We start from the raw sequence: 19,672 nt of genomic DNA, 5'->3' as shown, positions 1-19,672 counted from the left end.
GAACCGCACAGCCCGCACCGGGCCCCGCCCGCAGCACCCGGACCACCCCCGCCTGCAGCGACCCGGAAGTTCCCCCCACGCCGAGCTTCACTTCCGGCGGTCACTCGCCGGCGGCGCGCTCCGCTTCCGGCGGAAGTGGGAGCACGGTTCCAGTTCCGGGTGAGCGGCTGCGAGGAGCCGTTGTCAGTTGCCGCTGCTCGGCCCCGGCCCCGGCGCCACCATGTCGGTCCCCAGCGCCCTCATGAAGCAGCCGCCGATCCAGTCCACGGCGGGCGCCGTGCCCGTCCGCAACGAGAAGGGTGAGTGGGGGGGGCAGCGGCCGGGGCCGGCCCAGCCGTGGCGGCGGCGGGGAGAGACGCGGGCCCGGGGCCGCTGGTGACGGCCCGGGCGCCCGCAGGCGAGCTCTCCATGGAGAAGGTGAAGGTGAAGCGGTACGTCTCGGGGAAGCGGCCCGACTACGCGCCCATGGAGTCTTCGGAGGAGGAGGATGAGGAGTTCCAGTTCATCAAGAAGGCGAAGGAGCAGGAGGTGGAGCCCGAGGAGCAGGAGGAGGAGCTCGCCAACGACCCCCGGCTCCGGCGCCTCCAGAACCGCATCGCTGAAGATGTGGAGGAGCGGTGAGTGCTGGGGTCAGCGAGGAGCTGGGTCTCTGCCCGCCCCTGCCGTGCTTCCCTGCAGGTTTGCGCTCGCAGGGGGCTGGGGGGTCTGAACCCCGCTCTGCTGCAGTGCAGTGAGGAATCGCAGGAACGCCGGGCATAAGCTGAGGATGTTCTCCGGGCAACGTGGGAGAGTCTCTGACTCTCTCACGCCTGCGCTGCCCTGTCCTCGGGCTCTGGCCCTGCCATGAGCAGCCCTTCCAACCAGGACTCACCATTTCCAGGGCATAGCCCCGCATCTAGGGCTATTACCTCTGAAATAAAAATTAACACAGTGTGCCGAGGCTCAGGGTAGTCAGAAGGGATGGTGTCACATGAAGTATGCTCCGGGCAGGGAGTAACCGAGTGCCATTTGCCTCCTCCCGTGGAGCTGCTGCTGCTTTCAGTTCCAGTAACGGGGAGCCTTCCCCCTGGGAGCTGTGTTCCAACTCGGAGCATGGACAGGGAGGGGCTGCCAGTGCCCGGCCACTCCAGCCTCCTGGGAAGGAACGTGTGGGGTCTGCCCATGCTCGGCAGTTCTGGCGTTTACCACGGCCTCATTAGGAACAATTCATGAATAGTTAACTTCTTGCAGCCTCTTTATGCTCGAAGTGCCGTTGTTTAATTGGGGTCTGTTGCAGGCTGGCAAGACACCGTAAAATCGTGGAGCCTGAAGTGGTTGGAGAAAGCGATTCAGAGGTGGAGGGGGAAGCTTGGCGCCTGGAGCGGGAGGACACCAGCGAAGAGGAAGAGGAAGAGATCGATGATGAGGTGCGCTTGCAGAGCCAAATAATGGGCCTAGGGAAGCCCCTGAATGGCACAGGCTGGAACTGCCTTTTGCACAGACGTGTGGGCTGTCTGGTGGACCTGGATAAATGTCACAGCTGGCCGTGACTTAACTCGTGGGTTATTGTCCTCTTGTGGGGACGGGACGCCAGGAGAGGCCACCCTGCATCCGGAGGGACAGGCGTATCATCTCGTAACCAGCACTCCAGATGTCACACGTTTTGGACAGAAGACTCAGACGGAAACAGTAGCGGGGCTGGTCATCTAACTCATCTCTGTTTGTCTCCGTTAGGAGATCGAGCGTCGGCGCGGGATGATGCGTCAGCGAGCACAGGAGAGGAAAACCGAGGAGATGGAAGTGATGGAGTTGGAAGATGAGGGTCGATCCGGAGAAGAGTCCGAGTCCGAGTCTGAGTACGAGGAGTACACAGACAGCGAGGATGAAATGGAGCCACGTCTCAAACCTGTCTTCATCCGCAAGTGGGTGACGCGGCCGCGTGGGTCAGCCCTGGGTGAGGACACGGGAGTTGGGAGCTAGGGGCCGAGCAGACACTGCTGCCGTGGTCTCCTCTTCCTTGCTGTGGGGCAGCGGTTCACCTCCCCGGGGCGGGCGAAGGGTGATCCCTGTGCTGACAGCCCCTTGTCAGCTGCGTTGGGCGCTGCGGGATCAGGCTGTGGGTCACAGTTGCAGCTGGGTCTGACCGGAGCCCTTGGGCAAGTGCCGTACGGTGGCAAAGGGAAGGCGTCAGCAGGCTGTGCCGCACAGCTGGTGGCTTGGTCTCCCGTTGCTCGTGTGCGCGCCTGCAGCCGTAGGGCAACAGCGTGGTAGCCCCGGCATGGGCAGCGCCAGAAAGGGGAGAGCCCTGGGACTCAGCCCGTCCTTGGAGAGAGCGAAGGCTGAAAGTGGCTGCAGTGCAGGAGAGGGGAGAAGTCTGCAAGGAGCCAAGCGGCCGCGCTGGCTCACGGAAAGGCTGAAAGCTGTTGTGGTCCTTGCCTGCAGGAAGGACCGGATCACAGTTCAGGAGCGAGAAGCAGAAGCCTTGAAGCAGAAGGAGCTGGAGCAGGAGGCGAAGAGGCTGGCGGAGGAGAGGCGCAAGTACACGCTCAAGGTGCCAAGGGGTGGGCTGGGGGTCGCACGGGGGGATGGCAGTCACCACAGCAAGCTTAGCCTGCTCCTTGCTGCAGATCGTAGAAGAGGAAGCGAAGAAGGAACTGGAGGAGAACAAGCGCTCGCTGGCAGCACTGGATGCACTTGATACAGATGATGAGAACGATGAGGAGGAGTACGAAGCCTGGAAAGTACGTGAGCTGAAGCGTATCAAACGGGACCGTGAAGAACGAGAAGCGTAAGTATCGTCTGTGTAGACACAAGGCTGAGAGCCCGCAGCCCCAGGCCCCGCAGGCCCGTGGGCAGTTGAGGCGTCTCTTCCTCGGGCTTCCCTTTGGCAGCATGGTCTGAGCTAGACCAAGCGCCCAAAGCCTCTCCTGCCCGCCCTCGGGGTGCCTCTGCTCCCCTGCAGAGTCAGGAAATGTATGGGATGGCAGCTGGCAACAGCAGCTGTCCCGGGAGGGTGGTGTGGCGACGCAGGGTCTCAGGAGTTTCTCTCCTGCCCAGCATGGAGAAGGAGAAGGCAGAGATCGAGCGTATGCGGAACTTGACAGAGGAGGAGCGCCGGGCCGAGCTTCGGGCCAATGGCAAGGTCATCACCAACAAGGCTGTGAAGGGCAAATACAAATTCCTGCAGAAGTACTACCACCGTGGCGCCTTCTTCATGGTGAGTGGTGCTGCGAGGGCCTGGGCACGGCTGCGCCGGCAGCAGGGGCTGGGTCTACGTGCCGGAGGGGCTGTTCAAGACCACGGGGACGTCGTCTCCCTGCGGGGAGCCTCCCCCCGCGGTGCCCTGGGGCTGAGGATGCCCTGAGACAAGAGCTGGCCCTCGGAGGCAGCACGGGGCTGAAGCGACCGAGGTGCTCTGAACTCGGGCAGCTCTTGAGGCAGAGGGTGAGCAGTGACACCAGTGCGGTTGGGAGAGGGTGAGCGGTGACGCCACGGTGGCCTGCCAGGCGCTGGCCTGCAGCTGCTCTCCAGAGCCTGAGCAGGACAGGCACAGTTCCGCCTGGAGCTGGCCTGCGCTGCCTCTCCAGTGCACGTTAGGTCGAGGGTTCCCAGCTGAGACGGAGCTGAAGCAGCAGAGGTGTCCCTGTGCTGCTGTTTGGGCTGGGGGACCCTGCCAGAACCAAGCCAGCTCCACGTGGGCTCTGGAGAAGTGGCCTGAGGAGACGCGAGGGGGGGCTACCAGAGACAGGCCTGGGGGACAATGCTCGCGTCCTCCCCCTTTGGCAGTGGGTTAATAGGATTGCAAGCACTGTGGCAGCCCCTGGCAGAGCAGCGATACAGGCTTCTGTTGTCTCTCCCCCTCTTCTGCTGGCTTCTGGCACTTGCTGGAAACTTGCAGGCTGAGCAGGCGCGTTCTTCTCCTGCAGGATGAGGATGAGGAGGTTTACAAGAGGGACTTCAGCGCTCCGACCCTCGAGGACCACTTCAACAAGACCATCCTGCCCAAAGTCATGCAGGTGGGTGTGCCGGCTGGAGGGTGTCCAGCCTGTGTGCCGCGCTGAGGGGTCGCGGTTCCTCGACAGGAGCAGGAGCTCGTGCGCTGGGCGGGGAGGAGCCGCGGGTCCCTGCGTCCTCCCTGGATGGCTGCTCACGAGCTCTTCTGCTCCCCAGGTCAAGAACTTTGGGCGCTCGGGGCGGACGAAGTACACGCACTTGGTGGACCAGGATACCACCTCCTTCGACTCTGCCTGGGGCCAGGAGAGCGCGCAGAACACCAAGTTCTTTAAGCAGAAAGCAGCGGGCGTACGCGACGTCTTTGAGAGACCCTCAGCCAAGAAGCGAAAAACCACTTAAAGCAGTGGGCAGAAGGGCATTTCTCTGCCAGCTGCCAGGAGCCTGGGTAGGGACAGAAGGGACACGGCGCTGTGCCAGGACTCCTGTGGTGACAAGCCCTTCCTCTGTGCCCCTGCACCACGCCTGCCCTGTCGACGCAGTATCCCGCTCCCCACACTGTGGAGACCCGGCGGGCTCCCTGCCCGGGTGCTGGGGAGGATGACAGCCTGTCCGTGCTGGCCCGGCTCGCAGCCACACCACCGTCCCACCAGCAGCCGCCCCCAGCGTGTCAGCAGCACCTGACAGGGCTGTGGGGGAGCGCGGCAACGCCCCCGGCTCCAGCACACCCGCTTTCGGAGGAATTAATGGACTTTTATACCCGTCTGGTCCACAGCATCTCCCTATCACTTGTACTTCCCCCATTGCCATTTTGGGCCCTTTTTTTTGGTGTGGAACAGTGGTGACCCCCATCTCCTCACCCTGTTTCTGCAGGGCGTGGCTTTTCTACCTATGTGGGGTGGGGTGGGGGGGTCGGTTTGATTAAAGCAGTCATTTTCTTACACATTCTGGCCATGCTGTCTGTGGAATATGGCTGTCCTACTCTGCACCTTCCTGCGAGCCAGGGCGGGTGGGCGGGCGCAGCCCCGGGGGCGCTGGCCTGGGCAGGGTGTAGGAGAGCAGCCGTCACTGCACCTGGCTCGCCGCCACATGCCCCACGGGACCCATGGTGCCCAGCGCTGTGCAGACCACAGTGACAGCAAACTCCCACCGGTGCCTTTATTGGGTAAGGTAACACACCGCGTCTCCAGCCAACCCTGCGTCCGGCGAGGGAGCGCCCGTCCAGCGGGCCCGGCGCTCAGTTGGTGAGGGTGATGAGTGCCTCCACCACGTTCCCCATGTGCTCCCGTAGGCTGCGCTCCGCGGCTGCCCGCGAGATCTCCATCTCCGTCATCTGCAGGGAAACAGCCGCACCCCCGTACAGCGGCCGCAGAACAGCGTCGCGGGCCGGGCTGGGGGGGGTTGGCAGCGGGGGCTGCCCAGCCGCACGCCCGCTCGGCCCCAGCGTCACGGGCAGCTGTGCACCAGCCTCATCATTCGGTGCAGTTTTGGTGACCAGACGTCGGCTGCACCCGAGCTTTGGGACACGCCACCGCCCACCCGGCGTCCCGCCCCTACTCACAATCAGCTCCAGGTCCTCCTTCTTGATGGTCACTTTTGCCAGTTCCTTCTCCCTGTGGCAAAGAGACAGACAAACCGGTGACCGAGAGGCCCCCGCCAGTGACCGCCCCGGCCGCTGGTTCGGCTGTGCAGCGGGGCGGGAGCAGCCCCTCGCAGGGCTGTGCTCCGGGAGGATGCCGGGCGCCGCCCCGGCTCCCAGGAAAGGGACGGGACGCCAGGCAGGGAAGCCGTGGGCCGGTGCCCGGTGCCCGGGCCGTGTTGCGAGGGGCGGGACGGTGGGGGAACGGGCGCGGACCGGGCCGTTCCCCAGAGCCCCGAGCGAGCGCGGGCCGTTACCTCTCCTGCTTCGCTTTCTGCTCCCGGGATCTCCGGTCTCCGATCACCGACATGGCCTGCCAGGACGAGCGCAGTCACCGCGCTGCGCAGCACCGGGCGGCTCAACGCCGCGCCCCGCCGGGACGGGCACCGGGACGGGCGCAGCGGCGGCCGTACAGGCGCGGTGCTCAGGCCCCGGCTCGCCCCCCCGGGCAGGCAGCGCCCGGCCCCCCGCCCCGGTCCGCCGCCGCCCGCCGCACCGTCTCCAGGTTGGAGCTCTGGATCTCCTTCTCCTCCGCGTAGTCCGTGACGCGCTCCAGGTCCGCCGCGCCGCTGTCGTGCTTCCGCGGCTTCTCGGCCGCGCGCCCGCCCGCCCCATCGCCGCCGCCGCCGCCGGAGCCGTTGGGCTCCGTCTCCAGCTCCAGCTCCACGTCCCCCTCCGCCGCCATCCCGCCGCCGCCGGGCTCCACTTCCGGTCACGTGCGCCGCCGGAACCAGCGAGCGCAGCGCAGCGGCGGGGCAGAGCGGCGGCGGCCCCGCCCCCAGGTCCCGGCCCCGCCCCCCAGGTCCCGGCCCCGGCTCCGCCCCCAGGCCCTGGCCCCACCCCCAGGCCCTGGTCCCGCCCCCCAGGCCCCGGCCCCGCCCCGTCCCCGCCCCTCCGCGCCCCGCCCCCAGGCCAGGCCCCGCCCCCCAGGGCCAGACACCGCCCCCCAGGCTCAGGCCCCGGCTCCGCCCCCAGGCCCCGGTCCTGCCCCGCCCCCGCCCCAGACCCTGGCCCCGCCCCCAGTCTCAGGTCCCGCCCCCGGACCCGCCCCCTCCTCGCCCCGCCCCCAGGCCCCGGTCCCGGCCCCGCCCCCAAGCCCCGGCCCCGCCCCCCGGCCCCTCCGCGCCCCGCCCCCAGGCCCCGGTCCCGCCCCGGCCCCGGCCCTCGCCGCCGCTTCCCGGGCAGCGGCCCCGTCCCGGGCGCGGCCGAGCTGTGTCTGCCGCGGGCGCTGCCCCCGGGCCCGGGGCGCTCGGTGCCGGCGGCCCCCGGGCCGCCCGCCGGCCCAGCCGGCGCTAAGCCGGGTAAGAGGGTTAGGGATCCCGATTTGGCTCCCGCCGCAGTCACACGCGATGGAAGGAGGGGACCGGCCGAAGCGGCTTCCCCGGGCGCTGCCCGCAAGCGGGAGATGGCCGTGCCGTACCTGCAGCGCAGCCCCGGAGCCCGGCAGCAATGGCGCCTGGCTGCCCCGGGCACGGGCCGGGGAGAGCCAGGTCGTCACAGAATCGTTGAGGTTGGAAAAGACCTTTAAGGTCATCCGGCCCAACCATTGACCTAACATTACCAAGTCCACCGCTAAACCAGTTAAGGGGAGAGTCATAATTTCATGTTTCCTGGCTTGGTGGCTGGATTATTTTTTAATGAAGTAAAACTAGGAATCACTAAGGTTGGAAAGGATCTCTAAGATCATCAGTGCAACCACCAACCCAACACCCCCATGCCCACCAAACCATGTCCCCAAGTGCCACCTCTGCCCGTTTTTTGAACACCTCCAGGGATGGGGACTCCCCCACCTCTCTGTCACCACCGCATCCCTCCTGCACCACGCATCTCCCACCATGCCCTGATGGGGACACTGGGGACACTGCAGCCCCTCTGGGGACAGGCTGCACCCCACGCTGTGTGCGGTACCAGGCAGCTCAAGGGTGGGGTGGGGCAGGGAGCCCTTCCCATGCAGACCCCCACGCTGCTCTGAGTGGCTGCTTCAAGCCCCCGGGGCAGGAGCCAAGGGGTTGTCACCTGAAGGCAAAAGCACGGGCAGACCCAGGCACGTGGCAGAGGGATGTGTCCCTGCCAGGGGCTGTTGTGGCTGTTGTGCGGTGATGGGTGCTGAGATGCGCCCCGGGAGCCCTGCCATGCGTGGCCACACAGGGCTGCGGTGCCAGGAACGCTCCTCCCTGCACGCTGCACAGCTGCCAGGGCCGCCTCGGCAGCCAGCCAGCCCCGGTGCCACCCCGACGCTGCTGCGGGCCCTGTGCTGGGGGGCCAAACCGTGGTGGCAGCTCCATGCCCGCTCGGCAGGGCTGGGTGCCCAGGCTGGAGCACTGGGGAGATGTGGGACCTGCAGACCCTGGGGGGGAAATGCCACAGGCGCAGCGCTCCCCTGCCCTGGTCTGCAGAGCATCCCCGTGGGACTGCAGCCTCCCCTTCTCCCTGCTGGGCAGAGCGGCCGCCCCGGCTCTCTGGCCTTGGCCCCCGCGCTGCTTCTCCCTCGCAGTGCGCTGAGCCCAGGGGATCTTTACAGGACCCTGGCGCTACCGACCAGGGCAGCACAGCGCTCTGCTCCAGCCCCTCTCCGCTGACTCTGGAGGACAGCCCTGGGCTCTGCCCTGGGCTCTGCCCCGGTCCATGGCACACCTGTGCCTGACCAGGGAGCGCTCCCGGCGCGGGGTGGGCGAGCACAGGTCGGGTCTGACTCATGGGCCGTGCCAGGCAGCCAGGGACCCTGCGCCACCATTGCCACTGGGCTCTGCCGTCAGCCAGCCACGATGCCAGGGGCTGACTCCGCTTCCAGCTCTCCAGGTTGGCACCAGGGCCTCGCACCGGCCTTGTGGCACCTCCCGTCCTGTCCCCATGGTGCCTGGGGCTGCGTCCAGCTGTGCCATACTGGGCTGGCAAACCTGCCAGGGAGTCAAACAGAAACCAGCCCTGAGAGCGGCCTCCTGTACCAGACCTGGACCTGTGTCTGTCGGTCCCGTGCCGGTTCCTCCGTCTCCTGCACCCGCTGCGCCATGTGCTGCACCCACCTCTGTGACAGCCTCCGGGGCCCTTTCCCCCCACTGCTCCTAGTGCAGGGGCATGTGTGTGGGGACAAGGCAGCCCGAAACATCCCGCAGGATCCCAGGGGGCTGTGGTGGGCTGACCCGGCCAGCAGCCGAGCACCTACACAGCCTCTCCCCCCCTGCAGCGGGATGGGGAGAGACTAGGAAGAGCAAAAGCAAAAAAGCTCGTGAGTCAAGATAAAAGGCACTTTAACCTGTGAAGGAAAAAGGAAAAATAAAACAAACCCCAGGACTGTAAAGGCAGTTGCTCACTGCCTCCCACCAGCAGCCGGTGCCCAGCCAGTCTCCAAGCAACAGCCATGCTGGGAGCCAAAACCCTTCCTCTTCCTTTGCCTCCAGTCTCACCGCCAAGGGGACACGGTGTCATGGGCCGCCCCTTTGGCCACTGGGCTCAGCTGTCCCGGCTCTGTCCCCTCCTCGCTGTGGGGGAGTGGGAAGAAGGGAGAGCCTTGACCCCAGAGAGCCCTGCGCAGCGGCAGCCCCAACACCTGCGCCTTGTCAAGGCCGTTCCAGCACAAAGCCAAAGCAGCTGCGGAGGAGCAGAAGGAGGGTGATGCCAGCCCAGCCGGACCCAGCACAGGGCCTCTGGGGCAGCAGCAGACCCCCAGCATCCCTCTGGTTTGTCCCCAGCTCCTGCCCGCTCTGGGGAGATCCCGCTCTCTGGCTGGATGTGCTTGTTGCCATCCTCTTGCCCACACAGCCCCTGCACCCCCCCCAGGGCACCCTTGGGTGCCTCTGTGCCCGTGGGTGCCTTTGCAGCCCCCCAGCCCTTTGGGACCCCCACACGCCCCAGCCACACCGTACAGCACAGCTCTGGGACCAGCCATCGCCACGCAGGTGATGGCACCCGCAGACCTCACGTGCCCCCCATGCCAGTCCCTGCGCGAGCCGGCTGCCAGGGTCCCAGGCAGGGTTCCCTGGGGCAAGGGGTCACTGGTGGACCCTGGACAGGCTCCCCGCAGAGCACCCCGACGGCGGCTGCCAGGGGGTGGCAGCGAGCAGATGGCGGGGCGGGCCGAGCCGACAATCCCCCTAATCCCATCAGGGCAGCAGGGCAGAGCAGAGCCAGGCCAGGCCATGGCGGGCACACGGGCGCACGGCCGCCTCCTGCACTCGCTGCTCTGCCAGGTGGGACCAAGGGGCCTGTCAAGGACTGGGGGGGGGCTGGACCAGGGTGGGGGTGCCAGGCGAGGCTCAGGGGCAGCTCTGGCCCGGTGGGGTCCCTGCTGACCATGCCCCCCCCCAGCTGTGCTGCGGTTGTGGCTGCAGCTCCTGCCGCGGGCTCCGCGTGTCCACGGGCACCCGGATCCTCTACACGCTCCTGCATGTCCTGGCCTCCGCTGTGTGCTGCCTCATGCTGTCCCGCACCGTGGCCCAGGCTGTCAGGGAGAAGGTGATGGCGGGAGCTGGGACACCCAGGGTGCTGGGACTGCTAGGGTGCCAGGGGTCCCAGGGGTGCTGGGGGTCCCAGCAGTACCATGAGTGCACTGGGGGTGCCAGAACTGCCAGGGGAGCCAGGAGTACTGGGATGCTGGGGATACTGTGAGTAACAGGGCTGCTGGGAGTGCCAAGGTTGCTGGAGGTGCCAAGGGAAGAATGGGTGCCGAAGATGCAGGACTTTACCAGCATGCTGGGGGTCCCAGGGGTGCTGGGGATGGAGAAGGTATTGGGAATGCTGGGGTGTCAGGACCCCAGGGGTGCTGGGTGCCGTGGGCACCAAGGGGTGCTAGGCACACCAGCAGCCCCATCCCATTGCTCACCGTGCCTGCAGGTGCCCTTCTCGGCGGTGCTGTGCGAACACCTGCCCGGGGGCATGGACTGCGAGCGGCTGGTGGGCTCCTCGGCCGTGTACCGGGTCTGCTTCGGCACCGCCTGCTTCCACCTGGTGCAGGCTGCTCTGCTCCTCAACGTGCGCTCCAGTGCCGATTGCCGCGCTCAGCTCCACAATGGGTACGGGGATGGGGCGTGGGGCTGGGCCGGGCTGCCGGGGGCTGCCGGGGCTGCTGGGGCTGCCGGGGGCCCTGTCTCCCAGACGCTCGCTGCCCCGCAGGTTCTGGCTCCTGAAGCTGCTGGTACTGGTGGGGCTCTGTGCTGCCAGCTTCTTCATCCCCGAGGACAGCTTCATCCGAGGTGCATCCCCCACCTGAGCTGGCACCCCGGGCCCCCGCCTGCAGCCCCTGTGTGCCCCCCGGGCTAGCCCCACCTCTGCCCTCTCCCTCCAGCCTGGCACTACACGGGCGTCTGTGGGGGCTTCGCCTTCATCCTCATCCAGCTGGTGCTGATCACCGCCTTCGCGCACACCTGGAACAAGAATTGGTGAGTGCCGGCATGCCGGGCAGGCGCCTGCGTGCTGCTCGCTCTCACCCGCTCTCCCGGCAGGCTCACGGGCGCTGCACAGGACAAGCGCTGGTACCTGGCCGTGCTGCTGGCCACGGCCGCCTTCTACACCCTCGCCTCCGCTGCCTTCTCCTTCCTCTACAAGTACTACACCCACCCGGCCGCCTGCCACCTCAACAAGGCGCTGCTCACCGTCAACGGCAGCCTCTGCGGCATCATGTCCTTCATCTCCATCACGCCCTGTGTGCGGCTCAGTGAGTACTGCATGGCATGGCACGGCACGGCACGGCACAGCAGGGGCCTCTGCGTTGCAGGGCTGGCTGCATCCTGGGGCTGTGGGGGTGGCTGTGGGGTCCCAGCTCAATGCAAGTGCTTGGGTACCTGGGGAGGACCCAGCTCCCCAGGGCTCCTGCTGGCCCCTCCTGTGCCTTGGCCTTGGGCAGGGGAGCGGCAGGAGGGAGCTGCCTGGAGCTTGTGGCACTCCTGGGGCTCCAGCAACACCTCTGACCCCATCCATGCAGAGCAGCCACGGTCGGGGCTGCTGCAGTCCTCAATCATCAGCTGCTATGTGATGTACCTCACCTTCTCCGCGCTGTCCAGCCGTCCCCCGGAGAGAGGTGGGTGCTCCTGCCTGCCACCGGCAGCCCCTGCCCCGGCCAGGGTGCGCACCCGTCTCACCTCCGCCTCCCCACAGTGCTCTACAAGGGGCAGAACCTCACCGTCTGCTTCCCAGGCATCCGGCAGGACGAGCTGCAGACGGAGGACACTACCGTCGCTGTCCTGGGGGCCACCATCATGTATGCCTGCGTGCTCTTCGCATGGTGCGTGTCCCCGCGGGGCGGGCAGGGTGCCCGCAGCGCTGTCCCTTCTGGGCACGGGCAGCCCAATAGGCACCACGCGGGGACCCGGTCCCCAGCCAGTGGCATGGCCAGCGGAGCAGGGGGATGTCCCAAGGAACGGCAGGGCCAGAGCAGGCTGGGCATCTGCGGCTGGGCAGGGGCAGCGCAGTGACCCCAGGCATGGCATGGCAGGTTTCCTGCAGCCATGTCAGATCCATGGGATGGGCTGGGGGCCTGGCACAGGGCGGTGGGTCTGTGTTATGCTTTCTGCCTCTCTCCCGGGCACAGTAATGAAGCCTCCTACCTCGCTGAGGTCTTTGGGCCCCTCTGGATGGTCAAAGTCTACAGCTTTGAGTTTAAAGTGAGTATGGATGCTGCCCCTCCCTGAGCTGTGCCACGGGTACCCCAGACCTGCTGCCCCAAGCCCGCCCGAGCCCCCATCCCAGCCCCAGGCCTGGCGCAAAGGCAGGTTCGTCCAGCCAAGCGCGGGGGGCTTCCCACAGCACACCCCTGCCTGCGCCGGCTCCTCAGAGCCAGGCAGCCCCAGCGCCGGGTACGGCCAAATCCCGCAGCAGGGTCAGTCCCGCAGCAGTGGCCGCGGGGCCGGGCTGCCCTGCCCCAGCAGCAGTTGCCAGTGCACTGTGCTCTCTCTGCAGAAACCCTCCTGTTGCTTCTGCTGCCCCGAGAAGATGGAGGAGGAGCTGAGAGGTGGGTGCAGTAACACACCCCCTCGGGCGCCTGTGTGCCAGCCCGGCTGCGCCTGCGAGGAGGGGGTGCAGGAGCTGCCGTGCCCGTGTGCTCTCCCAGGCACCGAGCAGATGTGTGAGCAAGTGGAGGAGACGGCTGGGGGACAGTGCATCGTCCAGGATGAGCGAGACCGGGTGGTCTACAGCTACTCAGCCTTCCACTTCGTCTTCTTCCTTGCCTCGCTCTACGTCATGATGACCCTCACCAACTGGTTCAGGTAGGGCCCCGCGCTGCTGCCCGCTGCTCCTTGCTCTCGCTCCCCTTCCCTCTTGCTAGTGCAGCCATCCAGCTGGGGCTGCAGCCCTGCCAGCGTTGTCACCCCTGCAGCATTACCACCCTGCCAGCTCCAACCCGCTCCCCACGCGGGCTTGGGCTGCAGCATCGCACTCCTCACCAGCCCTCTGCTCCGGGCCATGCCAGCGTCACCAAGCTGGCGCCTGCTGCGGAAGCGCGTAGCTCTGCACCCACCAACCTGCACCGCTTTGCAGAGCTGCATGCGCTGCAGCGAGAGGGGCTGGGGTCTGCAGGGCTGGGGGGCTCCATGGCAGGTGGGATGTGCCCAGGGACACGTGGCTGCTGGGACACGGGGTGACCTGGCAGCTGCAGCTGGTGCTGGGATCCCCCATGTCAGTGTCCCTCAGGCACCCAACGCCTGCCCTCTCCCACCAGCTACGAGAATGCGGTGCTGGAGACCACCTTCACACACGGCAGCTGGTCGACCTTCTGGGTGAAGATGTCCTCATGCTGGGCCTGCGTCCTGCTCTACCTGTGGCTGCTGCTGAGCCCCCTCTGCCTCCACGGCTCCCCCCAGCACCGGCGCAGCAGCCCAGCCCTGCGTGTCCTGCGACGACGACGTGCCCCGCAGCGCATCAGCGTCTCCACGTAGTCCCTGCTGGGACGGACTGTGCCTGGCCCTGCACGCGGTAGCAGCTGCGGCTGGTGTCTGCCATGCCCTGTGCCCATGCCCATGCCCTGGCCCCGCTGGCCTCCCCTGACCTGCTCTCCCAGGAGACAGCGGCATCCGAGAGCCTGAGGGGGACCCAAAAGTGGGAGCTCCCAGGGACACCGGTCCTGCACTGAGCTGTGGCCACCCAAGGGGCGGGTGCATGGCACGAGGCGGCTCCTGCCATGCACCGTTTACTAGCCCATCTGCCCTGGCCCGGGGCTTGCCGGGGGAGCGGGGCTCTGCCCTGGCCACCTCCGTGTCTCAGCTTGCCTGCCAGCCATGTGCTCATTGTAAATAGCTCCTTGAATACATTTTTACATAAAACTCTGAGCTCAGCCTGTGCCATCTGTCCCCATGCAGGCAGCAGCTGTGGGGCTGGGCACGGAGGTGCCCACAGCACCGGCCCTGTCCATGCAGCAGTCATGGCCAAGGGTGCCTTCAGAGCGGCTCTGCTGGAGATGGGGGTTGAGCAGAGCAGGGAGCGCTGGCCTGGGGTCTGGGGCTCCAGGAGGGTGCTCAGCCCATGGCCAGTGCCCCCAGCACGCTCCCAGCTGAGCCCCTGGAGGAGCCAGCCCCCCTGCTCCGAGGACACAGGGATGGCTCCCACACAACATGGTGCTGGGTGCACTGGCCCAAAAGGTGCCAGCGGGCTGTCAGGGCACTGAGCCCCAGACAAACACCTGCCCAGGCAGCAGGGACTGTCCTGAGCTGCTTGGCCAAGGACCTGCCCCAGGATGCCGGGGACAATGTCAGCCCACGGGCACATGGGGACACGGCTGTGGGCACCATGCCCAGCCCCGGCTCCAGCTGCTCCCACCCCATCTTGTCCCACCACAGCAGCTGCCCTTCTCCCTGGGGACCATGGTCACAGCATCCCCAGACCTCCCTCCACCCCTTCCGCTCTCTGCAGCTGAGAAAAGCCTATGGAGGATGGATGGACAGGTGGCCAGATGGACAGAGCTCCTGGCACCTGCCAGTGCCCAGTGCCTCAGTGGGCCTGGCGGGAGGGGAGACTCGGGGGGAGCCGGGGGCACTGGGTGCAGGTACTGGTGCAGGCACCGGAGCGAGCCAGGGCATCATGGGGCGGCCCAGCCTGGCTGCCCGGGACAGCACAGTACCGGCACTGCTGCAGGATCATGGGCCGGCCCCGGGCCGCCATGCCACCCGTGGAGCAAGCAGGCAGGGCAGCTCCATGGGCCCGGCAGCACCACGGGGCCACGGCACCGGCTGCACCCAACGGGCCCCACGCGGTGGTGGCGGCAGCGGCTGGTGCTGGACAGGGACCAACATCCACGGCTGGGACCCCGTGCCCACCGAACCAGCACAGCTGGCAGGATATGGCCCCAAATGGGACGAGCAGCGCTGGGACCTGGCCTGGCCCCGTCCTGGTCCCAGTGCAGCCACCGCAGGGTCCCTGCCTGGAGTGGTGGCAGCTGCACTGGGAGCAGCAGGGGCAGGGGTCTGCAGCGCCCAGTGCCAGGCTGCCCCGGGGGCTGTGGCCTGCACCTCTCCCTCCCCGGGAGATGGAGGGACCCATGCGGGGCTCAGGGATGGGCATCCAGCGGCTGCAGCACCAGCCTGGGGACATGGCCCAGGTAGGGCTGGGAGGGGGCCGGGCAGGGGTCCCTGCACCCCAGGCACCCGAGGGCTCCCCAGTGCACCGCGCTGTGCCCCAGCAGGGACCTGTCTCACCCCGCCCAGAACAATTGGCTGTGTCGCACCCTGCAGAGGCCGAGCACCGCCTCTCCCAGCTGCAGGCGGAGCTGGAGTGGCTGCAGGGGGACTTCTCTGAGCGGGTCCAGCAGCGTGAGAGGTGGCATTTTGGGGGGAAGGGGATGGTGGGGCTGCCCCCAGCTCTCCAGGAGACCCCCGCTTGCACGTGGCCCAGCGCCAGTCCCGTGCAGTGCTCCAGCAGCTGAGCAGGCGGCACTGCCGGCGGGTGCCCCGCTGAGCCCGGCTGCAGGCAGAGGGGCTCTGCCAGACCCTGTGCGCTCCTGCCTGCCCTGCGGCCGTGGGGAGGGCCGGGCACCCATTGGGGAAACGCTGCCCTGTTCAGCCCAGCCATGAGCACAGGAAGCTGGGAAGCCTGCCCGGAGCTGCTGGCACATCCCACCAGGCCTGTTGTTGGCAAGCCCTGCGACGCTGAGTGTCCTTGGCGCTCCCCAGCTTTCCCAGCACCCCCCCGGGCCCCTCTGCCTCCCAAGGTGCGGGGTGCCTGCTGGGTTGGGGCTGTGCCAGCCGAGAGGGCAGGTGCCCCCAGGGACCCTGCCATGAGGATGCTGTGTCCTTGCAGGGAGCAGCTGACCCTGCAGGAGATGGCGGAGGAGAACCCGGCATTCGCAAGCTACGTCAGGATGCTGCAGTACATCCAAGCCTGGCCGGGCAGCAGCGGGGGGAGCAGCCAGGGACATGTTCCTGCCTGGGGGGTGCCACTGCTGCGGGTTCAGCCCTCCCCTGGGTCAGGCCCTGCTGCCCCCGGGCCTCAGGCTGCTCCCTCCTGCCAGGAAGATGAGCAGGAGCCTCTGCAAGAGCAACAGCAGCTGCGCTCAGCCCTGCTGCTTGGCTTGCACGCCAACCCGCAAGCAGCGAGCCCTGCAGCCGCTGCAGAGCGCAGGGCTGGCACCCACACAGCGGGGGAGGGACAGGAGCAGCACCCACCCCAGCAGTGGGGGAAGGCAGGGATGCCGGGCCCAGGGGCAGGCTGACCCGGCTGCCCTCACTCGCCCTGCCTGCACCCCTGCCTGCGGGGAACACAGCACACGAGCTGCTGCCAGCACTCTGGGACCCACATGAGCCCCTGGAACTGGAGGCCACAGAGTCCACCCCAGGGTACTCCCTCAACCCCCCACAGGGTGCCTCCATGCTGAATGCCACCTCACCCGCAGCCCCCTTGCTGCCCACCCGGAGGGCACCCGCAGCAGGTCAGCAATGGAGGGCGGAGGGGCTGCGGACCCCCTTCCCTGAGCACTGCCCTCCAGCACAGGAGCAGAGGGGACGACTCCCACCACAGCCCCCCTCCCCGCTGCAGCCCCCTGGGCAGACAGGAGACCTGGGCCACAGCGGTGCCGGCCTCGGGCAGCCGGGGAGCTCGACCTCCAGCACGGACACAGCCTCCTCGCTCAGCAGCACAGGCAGCCGCAGCTCGGAGGACAGCCCCCCGCCAGGCACCAAGGTGAGGGACCTGACCCCGGCCCAGCACCCTGGGCTGGGGAGAGGGACACAGGTCTGCTTGCCCACAGCTCCCAGGCTCAGGCCCCTCACCGTGGCATCTGTCACCCAGCAAACCCCGGGCCAGCAAGGCAGAGGGACCCCGCTGCTCTGTCAGGCGCTGCAGCAAGAGGAAGCTTCCTGCCTTCACACCGGAGGTAACCGGCAACTCCCCATCCGGTGCGAAGGGCAAGGCTGCTGGGGAGCTGGGGCACACCCACACCGGCCCCCCACCGCTGCTTGTCTCACCAGGGGTGCGAGAGGAGAGGAACCCATGCCCCCCTGCCCCACATACCAGCTGGTGCCCCCCTGCCCCACGTACCGGCTGGTGGGGGCAGGGGCACAGGGAAGTCCGGCTTCCTGCTGCACCTCCGCACGAGTTCAGAGGAGACATCTCCATCACCCTCGGTGCCGCCCCCCCGAGCACCCCCGGAGAGGCACAGGAGCAAACCACGTTACAGATCTGGGAACCCCCCGGGCGGGAGAGGCGAGAGCACGGGGCTGGGGCTCTCACAGCCAGGGCCAGGTCCTGCTCCAGCAGCAGCCCCGTGGGCCGGCAGTCGCCACACCGGCAGCAGGGTGGGCCTGGCCTGACCCCGCAGCAGTGACACCCCCAGCCCCGGGTACCGGGGCATCACCCAGTCCTACTTCCACAAAGCCCACGGCGTGCTGCTCCTCTATGAGATCAGCTCCCGGAGCAGCTTCCTCAGCATCCACCAGTGCATTGGGGACGTCAAGCTAGGGGAAGGGTCTGACAGGCACCCAGCCCCCATGGAGAGGGGCAGAGGCCTTGGGGCTTCCTCAGGGCAGGCTGGGCTGTATCGTGCCCCAGGCAGTCCTTGGGGAGCAGGAACAAGACAGGAGCAAGCCGGGCTGCTTGCTAAGCAAGGCGCAGGGCCAGCCCCTGGGAGCAGCAGGAATGCTTCCCCCCAGCTTTTCCCTTTTGCCGGTGTTTGCGCAGAGTCTGGAACCACACTCTGCTCCCGGGCACGGCACAGGCATGACAGAAGGCAGCTGGTGCATGGAACAGAGCTCTGTGGCTCCTGGAGGAGATGGGCCATGGCAGTGCTGCGGCTGGAGGCTGCCAGCCCCACGTAGCCCTGAGCCACCCCTCCCTGCTGCAGGCCACCGCCACTTGTGCTGGTGGGGAACAAGAGGGACCCGCAGCGCGGCCTGCCAGAGGCAGCCAGGATGTGCAGAGCCCACAGGCAGCAGCTGGCCATGGTGAGTGGGCGCCCAGGGCAGCGGGGACCCCACTGACACCCACTGCTCCACTGCTCCCCCCAGCTCCCCGTTCTGCGAGACCAGCGCCAGGGATGGCGCCAACATGGTGGAGGCTGCGGTGCTCGTTGCGCGGTGAGGAGCCCTGCCTGCCACGGCACCCAGCTCCAGGCTGCGCAGGGCTCGCGGCGGCTGCCGGGCTCTGTCCTGCCAGGGTGGTGGGACCGGCTGATGCTGCAGCTCATGGCCCCGCAGGGAAGCGGACAGTGGGCCAGAGCCAAGGCCACAGCGCTGGACCGGACCTCAGCGTCCTTCTGAGGGCAGCTCCGCGCTGCTGCTGGACCTAGCGCAGGAGGTGGGCTCGCTGCGGCTTCACATCCTCTCCATGAACAATCCCCTGCTCTGACTGTGCCCACAGAGGTGCTGCGGAGCAGGCAGCTCACCCCGCTTCAGCTCCTGCGCCTGCTTGTCCCAGCAGCTGCGGGAGCAGCTCAGTCCGTGCGCAGGCCCGGCTGCCATCTCCCCGACCCCAGACCCCCATCGCCTCCCCACACCCAGCCCGAGCCCTCCCTCCTGCCCTCACTACAACCCGTCCCTCTCCGCTGCAATCCTTTTCTGGCTTCATTTTTCTGGGCTTCCAGCAATCCCATCCTCCCCAGAGCATTTACCCCTCACCTCCCTCTGCCCACACCTCGCCTCCGAGGCTCCCTACATGCCCGCGGCTGCGCTCGGGGTCCCACGGGCTGCTCTGACCCCCCCGGTGATGCCCACGGAGACACCACAGGCCAGGCCCCACCTTTGTTCCTCACCGTGAGGATGCAGCTGCTCCGCACCGCAACAGCCGCGCACGGCCCATCCCTGCTCTTCGCCAGACGAAGGGCGGCCGCGCAGGCTCCCTCCTAGCCGGGGGCACGGCGGCGGTGCCCCCCCGCTCCCCAGGCAGCCCCAGCCCCCCCCGCCCGGGCGCACGGAGGGAGAAGACAGGGCCTGCAGAGCTCCACAAGCTACTTTAATAGGAGACGGACCCGAGGCGGCCGCAGGGCGCTACCGGGGTCCCCGGCGGGGCGGCCCGGCCCCGGGACTGCGCTGGGCATCCTGCCGGCGGGCGGCCCGGCCCCAGGGCGGCGGCCCGGCCGCGGGCTACTTGGCGCCCTCCTTCTTCTCATCGGCTTTCTTCTGCTTCTGCTGCATGATCTCCGAGTCCCTGCGGGAGAGCGCGTCGCCGGGCTGGCCGCGGTACCGGCACCACCGCCGGGACGGGGACGGGGATCGGGGAGGGGGAGGAAGGGGGTCGGCGGGGCCGGCCCGGCGCTCACCTCTGCTTGCGGGCGGCGGCCGAGAGCCCGTCGTCCCGCCGCTTGCCCTTGCCCGAGTCGCTCTGCTTCTTCAGGTTCTTCTGCCGCGCCAGTTCGCGCTGGTTCCCGCCTGCGACGGCGCGGCCGCCTCAGAACAGCGCAGCCCCAGGGCCCGGCCCCAGGCCCAGGCCCAGCCCCGGCCCTGGCCCCGCGGCCCAGCCCCGCGATCACGGATCACGGCGCCGCGCCGCACCGCACCACCACCCCCCGCCCCCGGCCCAGCGGGTAACGGGGCCGCCACTCCCCCGGGCCCGGCCCGGCCCGCACTCACGGGTCATGGCGCCGCTCCCTCCGCCCTCCGCTCCGCCGCCACGTCCCGCACTGGCCCCCCCACGCCCCGCCCCGCCCCGCGCTTTAAGGGCGCGGCACAGCCAATCGCCGCGCTGAGCCTG

At 67.9% G+C, this 19,672-nt stretch overlaps 4 protein-coding genes across 4 annotated transcripts; 2 read left to right on the top strand and 2 right to left on the bottom strand.

Annotated features, from left to right (window-relative positions):
• Positions 1 to 220: 220 nt before the first annotated feature.
• Positions 221 to 4,539, top strand: MFAP1 (microfibril associated protein 1). Its single transcript, XM_075713904.1, has 9 exons — positions 221 to 299; positions 398 to 617; positions 1,277 to 1,406; positions 1,714 to 1,901; positions 2,422 to 2,530; positions 2,607 to 2,767; positions 3,037 to 3,196; positions 3,906 to 3,995; positions 4,150 to 4,539. Exons 1-9 carry the CDS (start codon positions 221 to 223, stop codon positions 4,330 to 4,332), a joined length of 1,320 nt encoding a protein of 439 aa, XP_075570019.1. The 3' UTR covers positions 4,333 to 4,539.
• Positions 4,540 to 5,079: 540 nt separating this feature from the next.
• HYPK (huntingtin interacting protein K) lies at positions 5,080 to 6,254 on the bottom strand. The gene is made up of 4 exons (XM_075714508.1): positions 6,066 to 6,254; positions 5,827 to 5,882; positions 5,492 to 5,543; positions 5,080 to 5,263 (listed from the first exon to the last, which is right to left on the bottom strand). Exons 1-4 carry the CDS (start codon positions 6,252 to 6,254, stop codon positions 5,168 to 5,170), a joined length of 393 nt encoding a protein of 130 aa, XP_075570623.1. The 3' UTR covers positions 5,080 to 5,167.
• Positions 6,255 to 9,705: 3,451 nt separating this feature from the next.
• On the top strand, positions 9,706 to 13,437 carry SERINC4 (serine incorporator 4). The gene is made up of 12 exons (XM_075714398.1): positions 9,706 to 9,756; positions 9,875 to 10,021; positions 10,400 to 10,578; positions 10,679 to 10,758; positions 10,851 to 10,944; positions 11,008 to 11,219; positions 11,487 to 11,582; positions 11,660 to 11,786; positions 12,093 to 12,165; positions 12,461 to 12,512; positions 12,612 to 12,768; positions 13,221 to 13,437. Exons 1-12 carry the CDS (start codon positions 9,706 to 9,708, stop codon positions 13,435 to 13,437), a joined length of 1,485 nt encoding a protein of 494 aa, XP_075570513.1.
• Positions 13,438 to 19,059: 5,622 nt separating this feature from the next.
• SERF2 (small EDRK-rich factor 2) lies at positions 19,060 to 19,579 on the bottom strand. Its single transcript, XM_075714439.1, has 3 exons — positions 19,552 to 19,579; positions 19,242 to 19,350; positions 19,060 to 19,129 (listed from the first exon to the last, which is right to left on the bottom strand). Exons 1-3 carry the CDS (start codon positions 19,556 to 19,558, stop codon positions 19,066 to 19,068), a joined length of 180 nt encoding a protein of 59 aa, XP_075570554.1. The 5' UTR covers positions 19,559 to 19,579; the 3' UTR covers positions 19,060 to 19,065.
• Between the last annotated feature and the right edge of the window lie 93 nt (positions 19,580 to 19,672).

Source organism: Pelecanus crispus, chromosome 7 (genome assembly GCF_030463565.1).
Source record: "Pelecanus crispus isolate bPelCri1 chromosome 7, bPelCri1.pri, whole genome shotgun sequence".
Classification (NCBI taxonomy): domain Eukaryota; kingdom Metazoa; phylum Chordata; class Aves; order Pelecaniformes; family Pelecanidae; genus Pelecanus; species Pelecanus crispus.
This window is presented reverse-complemented; position numbering and strand designations above follow the sequence as displayed.

Excerpts from the sequence above, each read along its gene's own strand:
- MFAP1 (XM_075713904.1), top strand. The coding sequence starts at position 221 with ATGTCGGTCCCCAGCGCCCTCATGAAGCAGCCGCCGATCCAGTCCACG. Across the intron at positions 3,197-3,905 it reads ACCGTGGCGCCTTCTTCATG|GATGAGGATGAGGAGGTTTA; the intron begins GTGAGTGGTGCT and ends CTTCTCCTGCAG. Across the intron at positions 3,996-4,149 it reads TCCTGCCCAAAGTCATGCAG|GTCAAGAACTTTGGGCGCTC; the intron begins GTGGGTGTGCCG and ends TCTGCTCCCCAG.
- HYPK (XM_075714508.1), bottom strand. The coding sequence starts at position 6,254 with ATGGCGGCGGAGGGGGACGTGGAGCTGGAGCTGGAGACGGAGCCCAAC. Across the intron at positions 5,883-6,065 it reads AGAGCTCCAACCTGGAGACG|GCCATGTCGGTGATCGGAGA; the intron begins GTGCGGCGGGCG and ends TCGTCCTGGCAG. Across the intron at positions 5,264-5,491 it reads AGGAGGACCTGGAGCTGATT|ATGACGGAGATGGAGATCTC; the intron begins GTGAGTAGGGGC and ends GTTTCCCTGCAG.
- SERINC4 (XM_075714398.1), top strand. The coding sequence starts at position 9,706 with ATGGCGGGCACACGGGCGCACGGCCGCCTCCTGCACTCGCTGCTCTGC. Across the intron at positions 10,579-10,678 it reads CGCGCTCAGCTCCACAATGG|GTTCTGGCTCCTGAAGCTGC; the intron begins GTACGGGGATGG and ends GCTGCCCCGCAG. Across the intron at positions 12,769-13,220 it reads ACCCTCACCAACTGGTTCAG|CTACGAGAATGCGGTGCTGG; the intron begins GTAGGGCCCCGC and ends CTCTCCCACCAG.
- SERF2 (XM_075714439.1), bottom strand. Across the intron at positions 19,130-19,241 it reads GCCGCCGCCCGCAAGCAGAG|GGACTCGGAGATCATGCAGC; the intron begins GTGAGCGCCGGG and ends GCTCTCCCGCAG.